At 47.0% G+C, this 21666-nt stretch overlaps 1 protein-coding gene across 1 annotated transcript; it reads right to left on the reverse strand.

Moving 5' to 3' along the window:
• Positions 1-353: 353 nt before the first annotated feature.
• Positions 354-21453, reverse strand: LOC137900708 (carbohydrate-responsive element-binding protein). Its single transcript, XM_068744838.1, has 13 exons — positions 21143-21453; positions 19736-19842; positions 19561-19643; positions 18345-18434; positions 15472-15513; positions 10427-10601; positions 8128-8208; positions 4298-4449; positions 3620-4214; positions 3428-3501; positions 865-1081; positions 645-751; positions 354-491 (listed from the first exon to the last, which is right to left on the reverse strand). Exons 1-13 carry the CDS (start codon positions 21451-21453, stop codon positions 354-356), a joined length of 2172 nt encoding a protein of 723 aa, XP_068600939.1.
• Positions 21454-21666: the final 213 nt, after the last annotated feature.

Here is a 21666-nt window from a genome sequence, read left to right on the forward strand (position 1 = left end):
ATCTGCACCAGTCAACACGGGGAGATCAGCAACAGACCCCTATTTGTCACAAATATGCGGTACTCCGTGTCTTTAGCTGCATTTACAACTTCTTTCTCAGGTTAAATACGCATTGTGCCAACTGTTCTCCGGTGACGCTCTACCCACTTTTCAGGGCAACATTTGATTATGACCGGGTGAAAGACACAAAACAATATATTCATTACTCCATATTAAAGCTCTGATGCATGTGCAGGTGAGTTTCATAAGGGCCAAACGTCCAGTCATTACGGACTACAGAGGCCAGACATTTGTAGTTTAGAATCGGTTACTGATGAGTAAAATAATGACGCTCCTTTCTTTTGGAAATAAAATCATCTCTTGTTTACCTTTATGCTCGGCTGAGAGCTGAGTGTTGTCACGAGATTGTGCAAAGTGTCAAAACCCAGTTTGATGTTGAAACGCCTCTTCTGCTCTGCAGAGATGTGGGTTACCCTCCGGCTCTCTTTTTCCTGGAGATAACATAGAAAGATAGCACATTTCAGTTCGTACAAGAATTCACCAGGCCGAGTTCCCTCAACTCAAACTTCATTGATCTCGCGATAAAGACGTCATTATATTAATGTATACAACAATTTCACAAATTAAACGAGATCCCGTCCTACCTTACTCGATTCTGTCTTTCCGTGTCCCGAGTGTGAGGACTCGGGGTTGGAGGATTTATCTAAAGGGTTCGGTGGTGACGTTTGCCCTGGATATCTGGGAAAACGTACTAAAAGAAATACAAGTAATTCAGGAAGTCACATGAAGTGTACGTGTGCAGATCGGGGGTATAAAACACATCATCACTAACCAGATTTATGTGTGACTGCGCAGTGATCCTACCTGCTAAGCTGCTCACGTCTGTCCCGCGCAGTTGGACAGGAGACTGATTCTCAGTCTTGGGAATGAGGAGGGCTGAGCTGGCTTGTGTGGATCCATGGGTGAGCAGGGCAGATACCGCAGAGCCCCTGGACGTGCTGGCGTGAGGTCCATTGTGACCCAGAGTCGTCAGAACCGGGATGGCAGCAGGCCAACCAGCTCCTTTGCTGCTGCTTGACTGCTAAGCAATACATGAAAACTGTTTAGAAGCGCTGTGAAAGGGTTCTCCTGAAATAGGACAAGTTAAGGAGGCAGACTCTTAAAAAGATTAGACATTGTCCATTCCTCTTAATGCAACTCCATTTGGGGTAATTGAACCAAATCTAAATCTATTTATGTAAAAAATATATATATATTAAATAGGTGTGAAGTTACTTATGGTTAATTTGTGAGTAACATTTGATGAAGCCAGAATGTGTAGCTTGGGAGTGATAAAAAATATTAAACCATGAGCCTAGGTTCTGTCCAAGGTTTCTGCCTGTTAAAGGGAAGTTTTTCCTTGCCTTGTGGGTCAAGTTGGGTTCTGTCTTTCTCTGCTAATCCTGTAACGTGCCTTGAGATAACTTTCTGTTGTGATCTGGCGCTATAGAAATAAAATAAAACTGAATTGAATTGAATTAAAAAATATTAAAGACAACTGAAAAAAAAAATGTGATAAAGATTGCATTTTTTATATAATAAATAAATTATGCTAAACTAAGCTAACTCATGGTAGCATAAATTTCAACATACCGTATTTTCACGACCTTATGACGCACCTGCTGATTCGGGGCAGTCTCATTAACAGCTGATTTTTCGGTATTTTAAACATGATAGGTGCGCAAAATAAAGCAGGAGCAAAACTGAGTTTGGTACTCACATCTTTAATCGTCATTAATCAAACAAGCATACTAGTGCGCATTTTAAAAAATAGAGCCGGAGCAAAACAGAGTTATTAATCAAACCCATCAAAGTCCTCATCCTCTGTTTCTGTAGTGAACAGCTGCGCTAGATCTCCGTCAAACATGCCGGGCTCCCTTTCTTCACTGTCAGAGTCTCTTTCCGTGACGTGCGGCGCCTCGGAAATGATGCCGGCTTCTGTGAAGGCTCGAACAACAATGCTAGCAGACAGTTAGCCTAAGCAGCTACAATCCAGTCAAACGGTAGCGCTGCGCTGCCTTCCACTCTGAGTGGAACTGTGTTCTCCTTCTGTCGTCCAGCGCTCCCACGCAGCTCGCAGTTTAACGTTGAACGGTTGCAGTTCTTTGGTTAATCCACCGGGGATGACGATGATAAGCTAGTTAGCTCGATAGCTCGTTAGCTTGCTTCACTCCGGTTTAGACCGTATCGGTGAGATCGCCGCGCACGGAGTCGCCGATCGCAGGAGCCGATTTGCTGCAGGTCTTCTTCTTGCTTCCTCCTCTTCCTCCATGGATTCATTAACGCTGGATTCTCTCTCCGCTGCTCTATTCCCGTGTTCTGCTGCGGGACCGGCAGCCGCTTCATCAGCATGCCATAATAGTTTACTATGGTGAAGCGCATCGGCATATCACTCCGCGAGGCGCCTGACTGAGTCCGCCTTACAACAACAAATGTGCCGCGCGGACCAATGGACACGCGGCACATTTTGAAAAAAATCTAAGACTTTTAGGCGCGTCCTATGGGTGTGAAAATACGGTAAAGTGAAATCGAGCTTTAAATGATGAATGATGAGAGCTCAGACCTCCCCGAAGCAGCTCGTTCCCCTCCTAACTGGGTCTACACCGTCCACATGGTGATCTGGATCAGCACCAGAAGGTTCTAGATTGTTCTGGTATCTTTATACACCAACATGAAAAGCCAAAATGATTCAGAGCTGATTTTGGAATCTATAAATGGAATTTATGGAATTTAATGTTAAAATTAAATATCTCTTACTGACTTTAATCCGGATCCAATTTGGATGAAATTCAGAGCCCCCCCCCCCACACACATGACTGTGTCAAATTCCATAAACATCGATCAATTATCAACCGAGATATTGAGGAACTAATTTTGAAGCTTCATTGACTGCAATGTTAACTAACATTTCAAAGTGATCCAGGATCCAGGATCTCTTCCAGACAGTCACAAAATGTAGTGTAGTGTAGTGTAGCATAGCATAGCATAGCATAGCGTAGCGTAGCGTAGCGTAGCGTAGCATAGTATAGTATAGTATAGTATAGTATAGTATAGTATAGTATAGTATAGTGTAGTGTAGTGTAATGTAATGTTAGAATAGAATAGAAAGCCTTTGTCGTGGCATAGTAGCTACACAATGAGATTAGGAGCGCTGCTCCGTCTGGTGTCTAAAACAACATAAAATACAAATGATAACGGAACATTCCAGTGTTCCTGGTAACATTTCATCCGGATCCTTCCAGAACCTTTTGAGTTATCTTGCTAACAGACAGACAGACAGACAGACGTCGCCTCACAAAAATGTTCACGATTAAAAAAACGTTTCTTGTTGTTGTCCAGCCAGTTGTGAAAACTGACGGAGCCCACTCTACCGAAATGACGGGCTCACCGAGGAGCTGGGAGGTGATGACCTCTGACCTTTGGTTGTCACCAGGGTATTATCCAATCCTGAGGATGGCTTCCCTAAAAGCAGAAAAAAGTGATTACATTTTTTTCAATTCTTTATATATATACAGTACTAATTTCTCCTGACAGAACGACCTTGCTCATTATCCCACATGTAAAAACATGGCTGACTCACGTTCACTGGTGCCAGAGGAGAGCAGCTTAGCCAGGCAGCTAGTGGGTGCAGGTACATGGACGAACGGGGGGTCAGGCTGAGCCACGCGGGGGCCGGCTGTCCTCAGCCCACCTGTCTTTTGTTTGTACTTGCCTCTGGCCTCTGTAGCAGCCACCTGCTCCGGGACAGAGAAGCAGTGGGGCCCAGGGACGGAGGGCAGCACTGTCTGGACCTGGTCGGACACAGCCGCTGGGTAATTCAGAGGGTGGCCCGATGCCTGGGGGTAGCTGTGAGCCTGTTGCTCAGAGCCCTGGACCCCCCTGGTGGAGGCGGTGTGAGTGGTGACAGTGGGGGTCACACCGACTGTTGTGCAGTACCCAAACTTGTTGCATGGTAGTGGGTACAAAAAAGGCACATTGGAAAAGGCGGGAGGCTCGATGCCGGTGCCGTAGGCGATAGAAACGGGTGGGTCGAGGTTTGACTGATGTTCATACGGAACGGCGACGGACACGCCGCCGGATGCCTGGTAGTCACTGCATCCCGGCTCCAGTCTGGTCCCGTCTGGCCGGTTGTTGGACGAGGACGATGGAGACAAGTTGTCAGACGATAGACTGGGCTGAAACAAGAAATAATATTCTCGTGAATTTTTATGTATTTTATATTTCGTATTAAATATTTTGTCATAAGGACAGGCGGTACCTGAGTCAGCTGGCTGTTAATAAGCAGCTGACAGGTTGAAACCACAGGAGAGGGAACCGGATCAAACTCTGTATTGGATGGGCTCTCAAAATAGCCACAGCCAGGAAACCTTGTCTGCTCGTTGGGCTGGACCCAGTAGTTCATAAAGATGTCTGAAAGTTCATAGGATTAAAAGCATGAAGAATGAAAAGAAGGAATCCAGACTTCGAGTTTGAGTTTAAGACAATGATCTGTCTGTGTCACCGGACGGACAATTGCACAAGCACTTTATATTTGCATGATTTTTACACATTGGTTTTGTTTTGTGATTTTATTGGTTTTGTGTGCTTTTATTTTGAAGTGTTTTAGTGTGCGTAGTGTGCCGTTGACTTCCTGTTTTTAATCCCAAAATTGCTTACACATATGGTAGATGGCGACCTGGGCCAATGAGTATGGACTGGTGGCAGAAGATTTTTGCTTATATAGGGCCAGGGACATTCCGATCAGCAGAGAGAAATGGAGAAGACAGAGAGTTGGACCTGGGGACTAAGGGATCAAGGGACCTAGGGACCCGGGGACCCAGAGACCCAAGGACCCAGGGACCTAGGGACCAAGGGACCCAGGGACCAAGGGACCCAGGGACCTAGGGACCAGGGACCTAGGACCCGGGGACCCAGGGACCCAGGGACCCTGTAATAAATTGTTTTAATATTTTAAACGTATGGTCCTATTGGTTGTTTGCACTGCTTGCCTTGTTTTAAAACCTTTCAATTATTTGAATCAGTGTTCCTGGCACTCTTAAAATAGCAAGGCGGCATTGTCGGTCTTTTATTTACATTTTAATAAAGATTTTAGATTTTATCACAAAAACTGCTGCTATGTGAAGCATCGCCACTCGGCCGCGCGGCATCTACACATAGTCCTTGTTAGGGTTAAAAAAAATCCACTGACTATAGTCTCTAAAATCTTTATGACTTTACTCTATTTACCAAATAATGCTTGAGGAAAAAGCTATTTCATTATGCTGAGCTGAATTCTGAGAGAAATAGAAAACTTATAAACGGAAATGTGAGCATTTGGTCAAAGGCCAAATACTTGTTTTTATATTAAACTTAATCTAAACGAGCCAGAAACATTCAAGATGTTCTTCCACAGCTGTAGAAAGAAGTTCTTTAGGTTGACCCTGTTAATGGCAATAGTTTGTAGCTGCAGAGCTGAGCTGAGCTTTGTCCGATGTGAGATATGTATATGAAGTTTTGTGAAATAATATTGACCAGTTTTTGAGTGACACCTCAGAAAACCTCACATCTGAACCTCAACAACACGCACACTGTCCGTGTCAGAGAGAGCTTTGCTGAGTCTCACATCAAGCAGCCACACACAGAGTGCAGCAGGTGTGCACGGTACACAAAGTACACAAAAACACGTACCATGTGTGCTCTGAGTAAAGAACTGAGGTCCAGCGTTCCAGTGGGCTAATGGAGCAGCACTGAGCTTAAAGCTTGAACAGCTGCTAACAAGATAGCACAAAATGGCGTTTGTAACTTGTTTGTTTATTTGTAGGGTTGTACAGTGGTGTGAAAAAGTGTTTGCCCCCTTCTTGAGTTGTTATTGTTTTGCATGTTAGTCACACCAATTTTTTTTAGATCATCATCCATTCATCCATTTTCAAACACAAGGAAATACAAAATTCCTTTTTTTAAATGAGGGCTTTAAGGGAGAAAAAAAACCAAACCTACGTGCCCCGTGTGAGAAAGCGATTGCCCCCTAAACCTATTAACTGGTTGGGCCACCCTTAGCGGCAACAACTGCAATCAAGCATTTACGATAAGTTGCGATGAGTCTTTTACAGCGCCGTGGAGGAATGTTAGCCCACGCATCGTTGCAGAATTGTTGTAATTCGGAGCATGAACTGCCTTTTAAAGGTCCTGTCACAGCATCTCAGTCGGATTGAGGTCGGGACATTCAATGGTTTGGGCATGTCCAGGGGAGACATAGGGACTATATATATATATATACGCTCACGCTGGCCAGTACGGAGCTTGAGCTACTGGACATTCCAGCTGAGGTTCGGCGGAGAAGGAACGAATCAACGGTTCCGACAGAAAGTACTGGAGAGGAGATATAAACCGTGTCTCCCCTCTGTCATACTGGGAAACGTCAGGTCGCTCGGGAATAAAATGGACGAGCTGGTCAGGAGTGAACGGGAATATTGTGAGTGTAGCGGCATGTGCTTTACGGATGTTGCAGACAACAACGACTCTCTGGCCGGGTTTGAAACGGAACATGCGGAAGCGCAGGGGGGGGGCTTGCTGTGCTCATTAACAACAAGTGGTGTCATCCCGGTACTATCACGGTTAAAAACGGACACGTAGCCTGGACCTTGAACTGTTGGCCGTTGGACTGCCCCCGTATTACTTGCCCCCGGAGATCTCATTATAACTGTTTATACCCCATCTGCCAACGCGACAGCAGCGTGTGACGTCAACCATGGAGCCATGGCAGAACCCCCCCCCGGGAAGATCTGACCACAACCTGGTCCCCCTGGTGAGAAGACTGCCTGTGACCACTAGAACTGTTCAGAGGTGGTCTTAGGAGTCACTCCAGCCCGGCGCCACATTAAAGAGAACGAGGAAAGGAGGGCGGCTGCCCTCGGACGGACCTGATGTGACCGCTGAGAGACCTAACGTGACATTTTTGGAGATCGTACATGGCGGCTTCCTGCTGCTAAGATCAGACACCACCATTGCATAATTCTCCCTCTTCCTATCCCTTTCACAAATTGACGGTATTTACTGATCGTTATTGTAACGTATTGTGATATGACGCTCTAGTTGAGTGCGTGCTTCGCCTTTCGCGCTAACGTTGTTTGTCCCTGTGGAGTTGCCGTAGGGCAGAATAAATCAAGATGGCTCCCTGCTAAACACGGTGTCGCTACACTGGTTGTGGATAAATTATATATCGACAACCAGCTGTACCGAGACCCTGCCACCCCCCCCCCCCCCCCCTTGGCTATTCTGAGTCAGAAACACCTGTAATTATCCCATTCAGCCAAGAATTAGAGGCATTTTGAAGTGGATGTGGATTATACTTTATCATAATACATCATTAATATGTGCATGTGTATATGTGAGTAGGTATATGTATGTATGTATGTGTAAATAAGTGTGTATATATATTATGGCATGCCGTTCAGGAACTTATTATATATATATATATATGAAAAGTGAGGTCTGAGAATATGGACCGAACTATGAAAAGTCTGAGAATATGGACCGAACTCTGGAATATATATATGAAAAGTCTGAGAATATGGACCGAACTCTGGAATATATATATGAAAAGTCTGAGAATATGGACCGAACTCTGGAATATATATATGAAAAGTCTGAGAATATGGACCAAACTCCGGAATATATATTTTGATATATATATATTCAGAAATTCCCATATATATATATTCAGAAATTTCCATATATATATATTCAGAAATTTCCATATATATATATTCAGAAATTTCAATATATATATATTCAGAAATTTCGGTGCACAGGAATATATATATTGAAACCGCGGTGTAGTGGTAAGGGTTCCGCGCTCTCACCCCCGAGGTCTGGGTTCGATTCCCGGTCGGGGAGCCAGATCGATCTTGTGTCATTAATAGAGTCAGCTCGGAATCTAGTGCCGGCAATCCTCAATGAGGAGATAATGAACGCCCTGAAACAAATCCGTGAGGGCTTTTTAGAAATGCTCCTCTTAGACAGGATGTTTGACTGTATTTGTACTGTAATACATGCTGTAAGTGTCTGTCTGATGCGCGACAAGTCACGTGATGCTCAGGCAGAGAATACCTGGTATGTCCATGAAATCCTCCAGGATGGGCTGCAGGGGAGTCAGTCCTGGCTGGATCATGTCAGCATTGTTTGTATATGCTGAGGAAGAGGAGGAAGGACACTTTCATTATCCGGGATTTCCTCATTTGTCAGGCGACTTTTCCTTTCCAGTGTCTGTGCAGGTTCTTGGTAAACGGTCACGGTAAATCATGAAGAGCGTGAAAAACAACCGAAATACTATCTTTGTCTGAACAAAAGAAAATCCACCATTATGATCTTGTGTACCTTTAAGTGGTGTCGAGTAAAATACGTGAAAATATTCAGAATGAAGTTTATTCAAGTGAAATTCAAGAGTTGCCCTGTATTTTTATCGCTCGTCGGGCCGTCCCTCGGGGGGGGGGGGGGGGGGATGTGGCAATGGGGAAGGTGCAGTCTTGATGTTGGTTTGGCTGCTCTAAAGGAGTTTCTCCTCTGTACAGTGATTTCGTGTTGTTTATGGGTTTTGAAGACTTTTTGTCTTCTGTGTTCAATGTGCTGCTGAGACTTGGAATTTTGCTTGGGATGAATAAAGTTTTTGTCTATCTATCTATCTTATCTAAAGCAGGGGTCTCAAACTCAAATTATCTGGGGGCCGCAGGAGGCAAAGTCTGGGTGTGGTATTCCACAAAAAAAGAGATGAATCCAGCGTCTCGCCCATAACGGGCAGATCTTACTTTTCCAATTTTCTGAAAAAAGTGGCGTTGATAAAAATATATATATACATTACCCTCTTTTCAGTATTTTTAACAACCGAAAACTCAAAAATGTCTTTTGAGATATTTGTAAAAAATTACAAAATTCATATAAAACTTGCAGGCCGCGAGTTTGAGATCCCTGATCTAAAGGGTGAAAATGGGTGTTCCTATGTTTTTGGTTTTTGCCACGCACTGTATATGGGGGGAAAAATAAAAATAAATTGTCTCTGGTATTGTTCAGAGGGCCAGGCCAAATGTGGAGGAGGGCCTTATCCGGCCCGCGGGCCGTAGTTTGGGGACCACAGACATAGATAAATGAAGACACATTATTTGCATTAAATAAATAATGTTTTGGGACCAATCAGATGGAAGTCAATATTCTTCGACGCACATCTGATGATCTTTCAAAGCACACTAATGTACCGTGGTGCAGTGGGGGGGGGGGGGGGGGGGGGGGGACGACGACACTGATATATTATCAGACAGCCAGCTGAGCAAAGTCAACTAGAAAGACAATCAGAGACTGCAGACCCCGCCTCCAATAGACTATTGGATCTTGTGAGACAGTAAACAGGGCTTCCGGATCAGAGGGGCCAAACCTGCTCTAGCTTGCTGCTCCGGAACGTACTACAAGACAGCTTCTGGACTCTTTTTCCCATCATGCCATTCGTGTCCCTCCCTCTTAAAGTGGCAGTTTACAGCACAGGCACAATTCCAGATGTAAAAATAATTCTAGAATCTGGATCCAGATCCGGATCAACGCCATTCTCGGGGAGGACCGAGCCACGGACACAACCTTGCTTGTGTAAACATTTCAAGTCGATTGGGTTACTAGTTTTTTAGTTATGCGCTCGGACAGACAGACAAACAGACAGACAGACAGACAAGCAAGCAAGCAAGCAAACATACAAACGCACCCAATTGCAATACCCTTGCCTCCGCTTCGGCGAGGGTAATAAACAACAGCACATTTGATCAATTGTTTCACAAAGGAAGGCTGCCTTTATGCTAAGCTAAGCTCACGACCTCTAACAGCCAAAGGACAGATGATGTTGAACTTCTCAATTAACTTGACTGAAAGAAAGTAAGAAACAATTTAGCATATTTCCTTTCAAATAAAACATAATAATAATAATAATATTCAAACATAATAAAACATAATAATAATAATAACAAGTCGATTGGGTTCCTAGTTTTTGAGTTATGCGCTCGGACAGAGAGACAAACAAACAGACAGACAGACAGACAAACGCACCCAATTGCAATACCCTCGCCTCCTCTTCAGCGAGGGTAATAATATATTTATACTATATATATATGAAGCATTTATATTTGCTTCAACAGCAACAACAACACAGTGATTGTGACACACAAAACTTTAAATGTGATCGCAATCACTAAATCAATTTATATATTAACTATTTATTATCATAAAGCTGGGATAAAGAGGCTTGATAGTCATTTGATGGAGGACTAAACAGAGACCCGGAGACGGCGCACTGAAATGACGCCGGGCTCAGAAACACATGAAACCAGCTGCTGCTGTGTTTCGGTGGGGGGGAAGCAGAAGGATGACGACTCACTGTGACGTCGGTCACCGGCCCAGGGATGTGGTTTTTGCGTCATGGTGAACAAGGTGTCGGAGATGTCGGACAGAAGGCAGTCCAGGTCAAACATGTGGGCCTCCACTGGAGCAGCCTCCGGCTCCGGGTACCTCTGACTGGACCATCTCTCCAACTTGGCCTGGCAGATATGACCCTGGAATACAACACGCATTAAAGATCTGCAGCGCTCCATCAGAAGGTCGGTTCCAAATTGATGCCTTTGGATCTCAACATCCATGACTAGAGTGTGGATTCTGTTCAACCAAATACTCCAACAAAATGAATCCAGTCCTCTTTAAAAGCACAACAACGCAAACTCATGACATCACACCGCAAAAGCAGAACAACAGAGTTCTGCAGTGGATTTCATCTACAATCATGCAAGGCTGCCTTTTTCAGGCGTTCTTCACCTTTTACAGTCCAATGAACAGACTGAGAATGATCTGTTCCCTCTGCCAGAGACGCTTCTCCCTGGTCTTCTTGTCTCTTCCGCTCCACTTCCAGTGTGAGGCCACATTTATAGAGAAGCCCAGCCCGAGCCGGAAACGCTTTTGATTACGTCTCACACATTTATTCATTTACCTCCCAATTTGTTTTCTTTGAGGCAGAATGTAAGTGTTAAAGTGTAAGATTGCTATGTGCACGTGTGTGCATGTGTGTGTGTGTGTGTGTGTGTATGCATAATGCATTTTGAAAAGCACGTTGTTCAAAAACACTAGCCCCTCGCAGGTTATCATCATGTCTGCTTTGTTCATTTCTGTATTTTCATGTCTCACCATTTCAACAAGAGCAGCAGCCTTTTGTCCCTGACCTAATTCTGGCAGTCACACTCACGTGAGGCCAAACAGGCACACCCGAGCCCCCCCCCCCCCCCCCCCCGGCGCTGAGCGCAGCTGCCTCCGCCTCACTGCAGAGCGCATCCTAATCGATCACTTCCGATGGAAGTTCGAGGGGTTAACGGGGACGGTTCGCTAGCTTCTCTTAGCGTGTTAGCACGCTGACCCTCGATTAGATTAGAACCAAACACATAGAAATCTGAGATTAAAGGGATTAATGTTGTTAGCTCTGCAAGGAGGCGGTCACAAACCAAAGGAACAGAGAAACAAAGGTTGCTTCACTGCGTTACCTAAAAAAGGGATTCTGTGATAGATTTGTACTAAGAAAGCAATTTTGACATTTATATCAGCAATGAGAAATGAATTGAAAACTGGTATTGCAAAAACAACGGTGATCTTGTAGGGCAGCGGTCTTCAACCTTTTTCCTGCCACGGACCGGTTTCATGGCGGCCAATTTTTTCACGGACCGGGGGGGGGGGGGTAATTCAATAAAAAAAGAGGACTATGATCTGCAGCGTCTGCAGTCATGCGGACTCTGCAGAGATCCGTCATGGTGAAGAGAGAGCTGAGTCGAAAGGAGAAGCTCTCGATGTACCGGTCGATCTTCGTTCCTACCCTCACCTATGGTCACGAGCTTTGGGTAGTGACCGAAAGAACAAGATCCCGGGTACAAGCGGCTGGAATGAGCTTCCTCCGTGGGGGGGCGGGGCTCTCCCTTAGAGATCGGGTGAGAAGCTCAGTCATCCGGGAGGAGCTCGGAGTAGAGCCGCTGCTCCTCCGCGTTGAGAGGAGCCAGATGAGGAGCATCTATTCAGGATGCCTCCTGAACGCCTCCCTGGTGAGGTGTTCAGGGCACGTCCCACCGGGAGGAGACCACGGGGAAGACCCAGGACACGCTGGAGAGACTATGTCTCTCGGCTGGCCTGGGAACGCCTCGGGATCCCCCGGAAGAGCTAGAGGAAGTGGCCGGGGAGAGGGAAGTCTGGGCTTCCCTGTTAGGCTGCTGCCCCCGCGACCCGGCCCCGGATAAGCGGAAGAAGATGGATGGATGAATATGATCTTACCAATAAACTACATATTTTGCACTTGCAATAACTATTAAACAAGTATTACACCAATATCTACTCACCATTAGCTGTGGTCTCAATAATCGCTTCTGTCCTTCATGTTCACGTTTTTTTCTTTCATAAATTCCACATTCTTGTCTTTTAATCCGGGTTCTTGTCTCTGTGCCAAAGCTGTTTTGAACCCTTCATTGCTCGTTAGCGATGCTAATCTGCTGTTGGAGATGAACCTGAGTTTTAAGTCTGACTCCTGGTTTGTCTTTTCCTCCTCCTCTTCTTCCTCCTCTTCCTCCTCCTCAGTTGGACTCTCCCATTAGCAAAGAAGCTCTCCAAAGACGATTGTTTTTTATTAATTTTCACTAGTTCACATCTGTTTTTAGTAACGTATCACGTAAAGCATGAAAATTCATAGTCCAATGTTACGTTGGAGAAAATCCGGTCGTTTTTCAAAATAAAACACCTTTTAGATGCAGACGAATGGAAATTGTATAAATTAGTTATTCTTTCTGTGCGGCCCGGTAACAAACGCCTCACGGACCGGTACCGGACCGCGGACCGGTGGTTGGGGACCCCTGTTGTACGGAGTTGTTTTGTTTTGTGAGAACATGCAAAGTAAAAAACCTGGTTTGGTGATCTTTGACCTGTCATGCTGACTGACACGTGCCCTTCGAGGATGTGTTCAGGCACACGACCCGAGCCGCAAGGTGCATCGGCACAGTAAGACTCAAGGTGAACAAAAAGAGGAGCTGAATGACAGAACGAGGGGAGGCGTGATCATTAGCATGAAAGGAGCGCTGTCCTTTGTCTCCTTTGGTTTGTTTCTGCCACCGTGACGTTGACGTCGCAGGTCTTCTGCTGCTCGACTCTCACAAAGTAGGTCAGAACGATTTACAGGAATAAAGATCAAGCCTGGGTCGTGCTGGAGGCATTCACACCATCACAAATCTAGATTTGATTCATTTGTTACATTTCTGCTCCCTTTTTTTCCACATACTCTTTGATGGTCTGGACCGGGGGTCGGGAACACGCGGCTCTGGAGCCGCATGCGGATCTTTGGCGCCATCTAGTGGCTCCCTGGCGCTTTTTCAAAGAAATTTGAAAATGGAAAAAAAAAATTTTTTTGTTTGAATATGGTTTCTGTAGGATGACAAACATGACACAAACATTCTTTACGCTTTCCAACGCCGTAAAAATGTGTAGAATAAATATTACATTTCAATACTTCTGTCAACAAAGATTTGCTTCAAAGCAGGGTTATTATTTTATTATAGCCGAGCGCTCCAGCCCCATGTGGGATTTGTTTATTACTACGGAGAGAAACAAGAAAGCTAACTGTGAGATTGTAGCACGCTAGCAGCTATGCTGCGGACTGTTACGGTTGGTTGTTTAAAATTACTGAATAAATTATTTTATTATTTTTTAATCCTGCATCTGACAAATAACACAAAGTATGAAAAACTAAAACTAATAAAAACTAAATTAAACTAATAAAAACAAAACTAAAACTAATAAAAACTAACAAATCCACTCTAAAAACTAACTAAAACTAACTGAATTAGAGAAAACAAATTCAAAACTAACTAAAACTAAACTATAATTAAAAATCCAAAACTATTATAACCCTGCTCCAAAGCCTGCGACACATCAGCAGGACGGGGTGCCAGGCAGGTGGCTGTTGTAAACAAACCGGTGGGTGTGTGACGGGCCATGGACCCCCCCCAAAGGTAAAAAGAGAAACATAACTGAGGAGAACAGAGGATTCAACGATTCTTGGACCGAATCATTTGCATTCGTTGCCGATGCAGAAGGATTGCCTGAATGTTTGCTCTGTAGCGAGAAGTTATCGAATAACAAAAAGAGTCATGTGGAAAGACATTTCCAGGGAAAGGCTACGTTTGCAGCCGAGCAGCCAGCTGGGAGTGAGAGAAAGTGTGATTGCGTCACTGCATGGATCATGCTGATTGACTCCTGCAGCGTGTACTGTACCTTTAAAATCTCAAATTGAGGCTGATAGATTTAAATAGATTTAAAAAGTGGATTGCATCTCCAAACTCCACTGCTGCTGCAAGTTTTGCTGCAACCCGGGAGATAATAATATTGTACTGAAGTTAAACTTGATGCGTCATTCTCCACAGGATGTGCTGCAGGGAAAATAAACATTTCATCATGAAGGCTCATTATGTATTCGTAACCAACTTAGTCATTTTGATAGTCGGCTAATATAGCTAATATAGATAGATACAGCATGTGTTGCCTTGATTATAAGGCTTATATAAGGCTTTTCATTTTGTGCGGCTCCAGACATATTTGGTTTTTGTTTTTTTGGTCCAATATATATGGCTCTTTCAACATTTTGGGTTGTGACCCCTGACCTATACAGCAAGGAGGGTTAAATCCATGTGCCAAGAATATACAGTTTAGGGATATTATGTTCAACACCAACTGCAATCAGAAGTACTCAAGGCGAGCAAATCACTCGCTCTGAAGTCTGGCTAAATGGTCAAAATCAATATTTGTCTGGGCGGCTCGGTGGCGCAGTGGTAAGCGCTGTTGCTTCACAGCGAGATGGTCGCAGGTTCGTCTCCGACTTGTGGCCATTCTGTGAGGAGTTTGCATGTTCTCCCCGTGTCTGCGTGGGTTCTCTCCGGGTTCTCCCCGTGTCTGCGTGGGTTCCCTCCGGGTTCTCCCCGTGTCTGCGTGGGTTCCCTCCGGGTTCTCCCCGTGTCTGCGTGGGTTCCCTCCACGTTCTCCCCGTGTCTGCGTGGGTTCTCCCCGTGTCTGCGTGGGTTCTCTCCGGGTTCTCCCCGTGTCTGCGTGGGTTCTCCCCATGTCTGCGTGGGTTCTCCACCACCAAAGACATGCAGCCTAGGCTGATTGGTGACACTAAATTGTCCGTAGGTGTGAGTGTGTGTGTGGCTGGTTGTCTGTCTCTGTGTTGCCCTGTGATGAACTGGCGGCTTGTCCAGGGTGTAGCCCCGCCTCTCGCCCATTGACTGCTGGGATTGGCTCCAGCTTGGCCCGTGACCCGATGACGGATTAAGCGGTTGGAAAATGAATAATGAATATTTGTCTGCACAAGACTTAGCCCAAAACCTGAAGACTTTAGAACGACTTCGTTCCTACCTCCTGCAGCATCGATAGAATGTCATCCTCCTTTTTCTGAAGCTGCAAAAGACAAGAAGAGAAGTTTGATTTAGGCAGAAACGAGTCTACAGGCAAGTTTGGGATTTACCATCCTCTCTAAACGTCTAAGACATTTGCTAATTAACCCTTTATTGCCAAACGTGTTGTTGCGTCTTCCTGGTGGCCTATTCCCGGCTTTAGCCGCTGAGAGGTGTGTCGGTCCTACGTGTTTGTCCGACGTGCTAAAAGGTCTGTACAGAGACGCCGAAAAGGTTAACACTAATTACAAATTTGACCTTCTGATGGTGCTGCAAATAAGGCCAAATGGCACACTTCAAATAAATCCACCCAAAGATGAAACGAAAGCCACTAAAGTGAACAAAGCGATCAAATGAAATGTTAGACTTCTGCCAGAAAGTCTTTCCAGTTCATCCTCCGTGGACCGTTTGGAATGCTGTTTGCAGCAACCCATCCGGAAAATGTCGGCATAAGATTCAAGATTCAAGATACTTTATTGTCATTATGCAAGCATAATAAAATCGTGAGAAGGCCCACGGCTTAAGGCACACATCATAACATAAACTAAATTATCTCTCTTAAAGAAACAATATATACATACACAGAGAGAATATATATATACACAGAGAGAATATATATACACACAGAGAGAGTGAGAATCACAGGCAGTAGTGCAGAATAGCAGCAGCAGCAACAGGGCCGGCATAAAGTGTTCCAGATCACTACAAGGGAACGACTGCTTTCACAGCTCGGGGGAAGAAGCTGTTCCTGAGCCTCGCTGTGCTGCTTCTTATTGTCCTGAACCGCCTCCCTGATGGGGGCGGGACAAACAGTCTGTGGCCCGGGTGGGTGGGGTCTGTGGGCGGGACAAACAGTCTGTGGCCCGGGTGGGTGGGGTCTGTGGGCGGGACAAACAGTCTGTGGCCCGGGTGGGTGGGGTCTGTGGGCGGGACAAACAGTCTGTGGCCCGGGTGGGTGGGGTCTGTGGCGATGCGTCTGGCCCTCCTCTGGACTCTGGAGGTGTAAACAGAGTCCAAATCAGGCAGACGGTGACCCACAATCCCCTGAGCTGTCCTCACCACCCGGGATAGGTCCTTCCTGTCCTGCGCCGTGCAGCTGCCGTCCCACACGGTCGCACTGAGACACAGGATGCTCTCTATCGTGGCCCGGTAGAAGTCTTCAAGCAGCACAGAGGAGAGTCCAGCCCGCTTCAGCTTCCTGAGGAAGAAGAGCCGTTGCTGGGCCTTCTTCACCAGGTGTCTGGTGTTGAGTGTCCAGGAGAGGTCAGAGGAGATGTGGATGCCCAAGAATTTAATGTTCTCCACACGCTCCACTGCTTCCCCTCGTATGCACAGGGGGGCGTGTTCAGTCCTCCTGGACCTCCTGTAGTCCACTATGACCTCCTTGGTCTTGCTGGTGTTCAGAACCAGGCTGTTCCTCGAGCACCACAGCATCAGGTTCTGGACCTCCTCTCTGTAGTGGGTCTCATCGTTGTTGGAGATGTGACCCACCACAGTGGTGTCGTCAGCAAACTTCACAACCATGTTTGTGGAGTGGATGCAGAGCAGGGCTGAGAACGCAACCCTGGGGGGTCCCAGTGTTCAGGATCAGAGGGGAGGATGTGGTGTCTCCTATCCTCACCACCTGGGGCCGGTTGCTGAGGAAGTCCCTGACCCAGGAGCAGAGCGGTGGAGACAGTCCCAGGCTGTGGAGCTTCAGAGCCAGCATGTCCGGTGGGACGGTGTTAAAAGCTGAACTGAAGTCCACAAACAGCATCCTGACGTAGGTGTTAGGCTGCTCCAGGTGAGTCAGGGCCGAGTGCAGTGTCAGCGAGACGGCGTCCTCCGCGGAGCGGTTCCCCCTGTAGGTGAACTGCAGGCTGTCCAAACCAGCAGGGACGGCGTCCTTGATGTGTTTAAGGAGGATCCTCTCGAAGCACTTCATCACGACGGGAGTCAGAGCAACAGGGCGGTAGTCGTTGAGGCAGGCGATGGATGATTTCTTGGGTACCGGCACAATGATGGAGGACCTAAGGCAGGCAGGGACGGTGGACAGCTGCAGGGACAGGTTGAAGATGTCCAGGAAAACCCCTGCCAGTTGGTCAGCACACGTCTTCAGTGTCCGGCCTGACACGCCATCTGGTCCCGCAGCCTTGTTGATGTTGATCCTCCTCAGGCTGAGGAGACCTGGTGCAGCTGCAGGACGAGCGGCTGATGCTGCACCTCAGGCTGGGGCAGATCCACAGACCTTCTGCTGCTCGGAGAGTCGAAGCGTGAGAAGAATCTGTTCAGGGTGTCAGGCAGGGTGGAGTCGTGGCTGGCGTGCTGCTCCCTGCGTTTGTAGTCCGTCACAGCCCTGATGCCTTTCCACATGTCACGTGGGTTATTGTTCTCAAAGTGCTCCTCAATGCGCTGCTTGTATCTGTGCTTTGCCTGCTTGATGCCTCTTTTTAGCTCACTTCGTGCCCTGCTATAGGCCAGCCGGTCTCCTGCTCTGTAGGCTGCATCCCGGGCTCTGGGCAGAAGCCGCACCGTGCTGTCCCCCCACGGTTTCTGGTTATGATAAACCGTGATCGTCTTTGTGGGAAGGACAGCATCAGTGCAGAAGTGAACATAGGAAAGCACAGATGACGTGTCCTCCTCAAAATCTGCATCCTCTTTCACTTCTATTAAAAAAATGTTTATTAAATTAAATGGTATTATTTTAATGAGTGAGCCCAGTCTCGTTGACACGGCGTCAAATGTTGACACCCCTGAGCGACTGTATCACATAGGTGAGAAGGGAGAAAGTCCCAAAGGGGTCAAAGGTCAGAGTTCAGTAAGATCAATAAGATCAATCCAACATTCCCAGCTTACCCTCTTCTTGTAGTAAATCCTCCACTTGTGATACTCTTTGATCACCACCTCGATCCTCCGCTTCCAGTAGCTGCCTTCTAGCACGATCGCCTGTCGATGGAAAATCTCACTGAACCAATCATCGATCGGTTCAATTCCGTAACTGATATTCCACTGAACCAATCATCGATCGGTTCAATTCCGTAACTAATATTCCACTGAACCAATCATCGATCGGTTCAATTCCGTAACTGATATTCCACTGAACCAATCATCGATCGGTTCGATTCCGTAACTAATATTCCACTGAACCAATCATCGATCGGTTCGATTCCGTAACTGATATTCCACTGAACCAATCATCGATCGGTTCGATTCCGTAACTAATATTCCACTGAACCAATCATCGATCGGTTCAATTCCGTAACTGATATTCCACTGAACCAATCATCGATCGGTTCAATTCCGTAACTGATATTCCACTGAACCAATCATCGATCGGTTCAATTCCGTAACTGATATTCCACTGAACCAATCATCGATCGGTTCGATTCCGTAACTAATATTCCACTGAACCAATCATCGATCGGTTCAATTCCGTAACTGATATTCCACTGAACCAATCATCGATCGGTTCAATTCCGTAACTGATATTCCACTGAACCAATCATCGATCGGTTCAATTCCGTAACTGATATTCCACTGAACCAATCATCGATCGGTTCAATTCCGTAACTGATATTCCACTGAACCAATCATCGATCGGTTCGATTCCGTAACTAATATTCCACTGAACCAATCATCGATCGGTTCAATTCCGTAACTGATATTCCACTGAACCAATCATCGATCGGTTCGATTCCGTAACTGATATTCCACTGAACCAATCATCGATCGGTTCGATTCCGTAACTGATATTCCACTGAACCAATCATCGATCGGTTCAATTCCGTAACTGATATTCCACTGAACCAATCATCGATCGGTTCGATTCCGTAACTAATATTCCACTGAACCAATCATCGATCGGTTCAATTCCGTAACTGATATTCCACTGAACCAATCATCGATCGGTTCGATTCCGTAACTGATATTCCACTGAACCAATCATCGATCGGTTCGATTCCGTAACTGATATTCCACTGAACCAATCATCGATCGGTTCAATTCCGTAACTGATATTCCACTGAACCAATCATCGATCGGTTCGATTCCGGTTCAATAACTGTTCACTCACTTCAGGCTTGCGGTGCGAATCGGCTTCCGAGCCCTCCAGCGGCGTGACGAAGCCGCACGCCGTGATCTTCCTCCTCTCCACATCTGAACACACGAGATGAAGGTTTCGCTGGATGCAGCTTGTGGAGACGAACACTCCAGTTCAGCCGGGGGGGGGGGGGGGGGGGGGAACTCACACTGAATGAACCACGCTCGCCAGATGGCGTTGTTCAGCCGGATCTTATCTCGCCACAGCAAACGCAGCCCCTTAAAAGACTTCCACTTGGGGGAGACCATCTTACCGCTGCGGAACAGAAAGAACACGAATCAGAGTCTCACTTTGAAAACGCTTGAATCACGGCACCCCCCTCACCCCCCCACCACCCCCCCCCCCCCCCCCCCCGAGCTGTTTGCGTTTGTTCCGTGTCCCTTCTGCCCGCTAAGTGCTCAGAGGAGAGCGCCTAATGGGAGGTGCTCGGAGAGTTGCTAGGAGGTGTGGGGGGGGGGGGATTTTCATCGCTGCAGTTAAACACTCTTTAACATGCAGCATATTTCCGGAAAAACAACAGTCTGGTTAATGAGGGGGGGGGGGGGGGTGCAGCAGAGAAGCTATGCGGACAAACCGGCCTCCAACGTACGGACTGTTGTGTCCCACGTAAGAGGCCTCGGGGGGGGGGGGGGGCTTGGCGGCCTCGCCACCACGGTCACCCGTCCGCTTTGGAGCAAAGGTTGATGGGAAGTCGTGGAACCCTTTTGAGGACAGAAATAAGTCAAGAAAGCTAACTGCGAGTACCTGGAGTAGCCCCCCCCCCCCCCCCCCCGAGAGAAGCAGCACCTCGGCTAGGAGCTAGCACCGCGAAGGAGGAGACGACAAGAACGCTACCTGCGAGCTGTCCGGCTCACCCCTCCAGCTCACCCTCCAGCTCACCCTCCAGCTCACCCTCCAGCTCACCCTCCAGCTCACCCTGAACGCTGTCCTGAAGAACCCAAATACTGACTCGCTGATATCAAGAGCCAGAAAGCTCGTCCACGCTGAGAGCAAATCATCAGCGGCAAATTAACTATTAATCACAAAGTGTGGCTAAACGCTGGTCCGAGATTGTAACACGTTAGCAGCTACGCTGTGGACTGTTACGGTCGGTTGTTTAAAATTACTGAATAAACGTTTTATATGTTATCTTTTGTTGAGTTGTATTATTTTATTATTTTTTAATTCCGCATCTGTCAAATAACTGAAAGTATGAAAAACTAAAACTAATAAAAACTAAACTATAATAAAAAATCTAAACTATTACAACCTTGACTCGGACACATTCAGAAAGTTACTGGAATAAGAATCTAAAGCATAAATGTGTGAAGCTGTCAAACGGTGTCTTTTAGAGGAGCTAACACTGACCCTAACTGTTTAAATCCTGTTTCCTTGTTTTCTCTGGAGGCTGCAGACTGTCCCGGGCCCCCGTCCCCGGCCAGAGTCCACCTTTCACTGAAGACTGTCCAAGCGGTTACACAAGAGGCTGCAAAACGGGGGGGAGGGGGGGGGGCTTCCAATACTAAATACCATTGTAAATCCGAATAAATAAATAAATAAAGTTAACGGAACCCACCTGTAGGCGAGGGACATGCAGTCGAACAGGCGGGTCAGCGTGGGGTCGATGCTCAGGCTCCCGGAGCGGAGCGGGCCGAACCGGTATGTCTGGCACCACGTCCGGTTCACCGTGTCAAAGAAGCCGCTCCTCCTCCGGTCGCTGTGGGGCGACGACACCATGAAGTGTCCGCTGTGGATGACCTGCGACCCGGGACCGGACGCCCCGCGGCCGGACACCCTGGGAGGCTCCGCATCCGAGTCGGAGTCGGAGTCCGAGGAGGCCTGGAGGCTGCCGCGTCCGGCCGAACACGCGCTCCCCGTGGCCGCCATGGTTGAACTTTCACCTCGAGTGGTACCGTCCCCCGCTGAGATGAAAATATCCTCAAAGCGGCGGGTCGAACGGCACCGGGGCCCCACGGGAGGAGGGGCCGGTCCCCGCTGCGCTGACGTCACAGCCGCTAATCATTAACAGAGCCGCCCTGATAGGAACTGGGCCCCGGTTCGGTGAGTATTTACTAATCAATAGATTATTAAAGGGGCAGG

The sequence above is a fragment of the Brachionichthys hirsutus genome, chromosome 10 (assembly GCF_040956055.1).
Source record: "Brachionichthys hirsutus isolate HB-005 chromosome 10, CSIRO-AGI_Bhir_v1, whole genome shotgun sequence".
Lineage (NCBI taxonomy): Eukaryota > Metazoa > Chordata > Actinopteri > Lophiiformes > Brachionichthyidae > Brachionichthys > Brachionichthys hirsutus.

Coding starts and splice junctions, on each gene's coding strand:
- LOC137900708 (XM_068744838.1), bottom strand. CDS start 21,453: ATGGCGGCCACGGGGAGCGCGTGTTCGGCCGGACGCGGCAGCCTCCAG. Junction 19,644..19,735: donor GCGAGCGTGGTTCATTCAGT/GTGAGTTCCCCC, acceptor TCGTGTGTTCAG/ATGTGGAGAGGAGGAAGATC. Junction 10,602..15,471: donor TTCTATCGATGCTGCAGGAG/GTAGGAACGAAG, acceptor GTTGTATTCCAG/GGTCATATCTGCCAGGCCAA.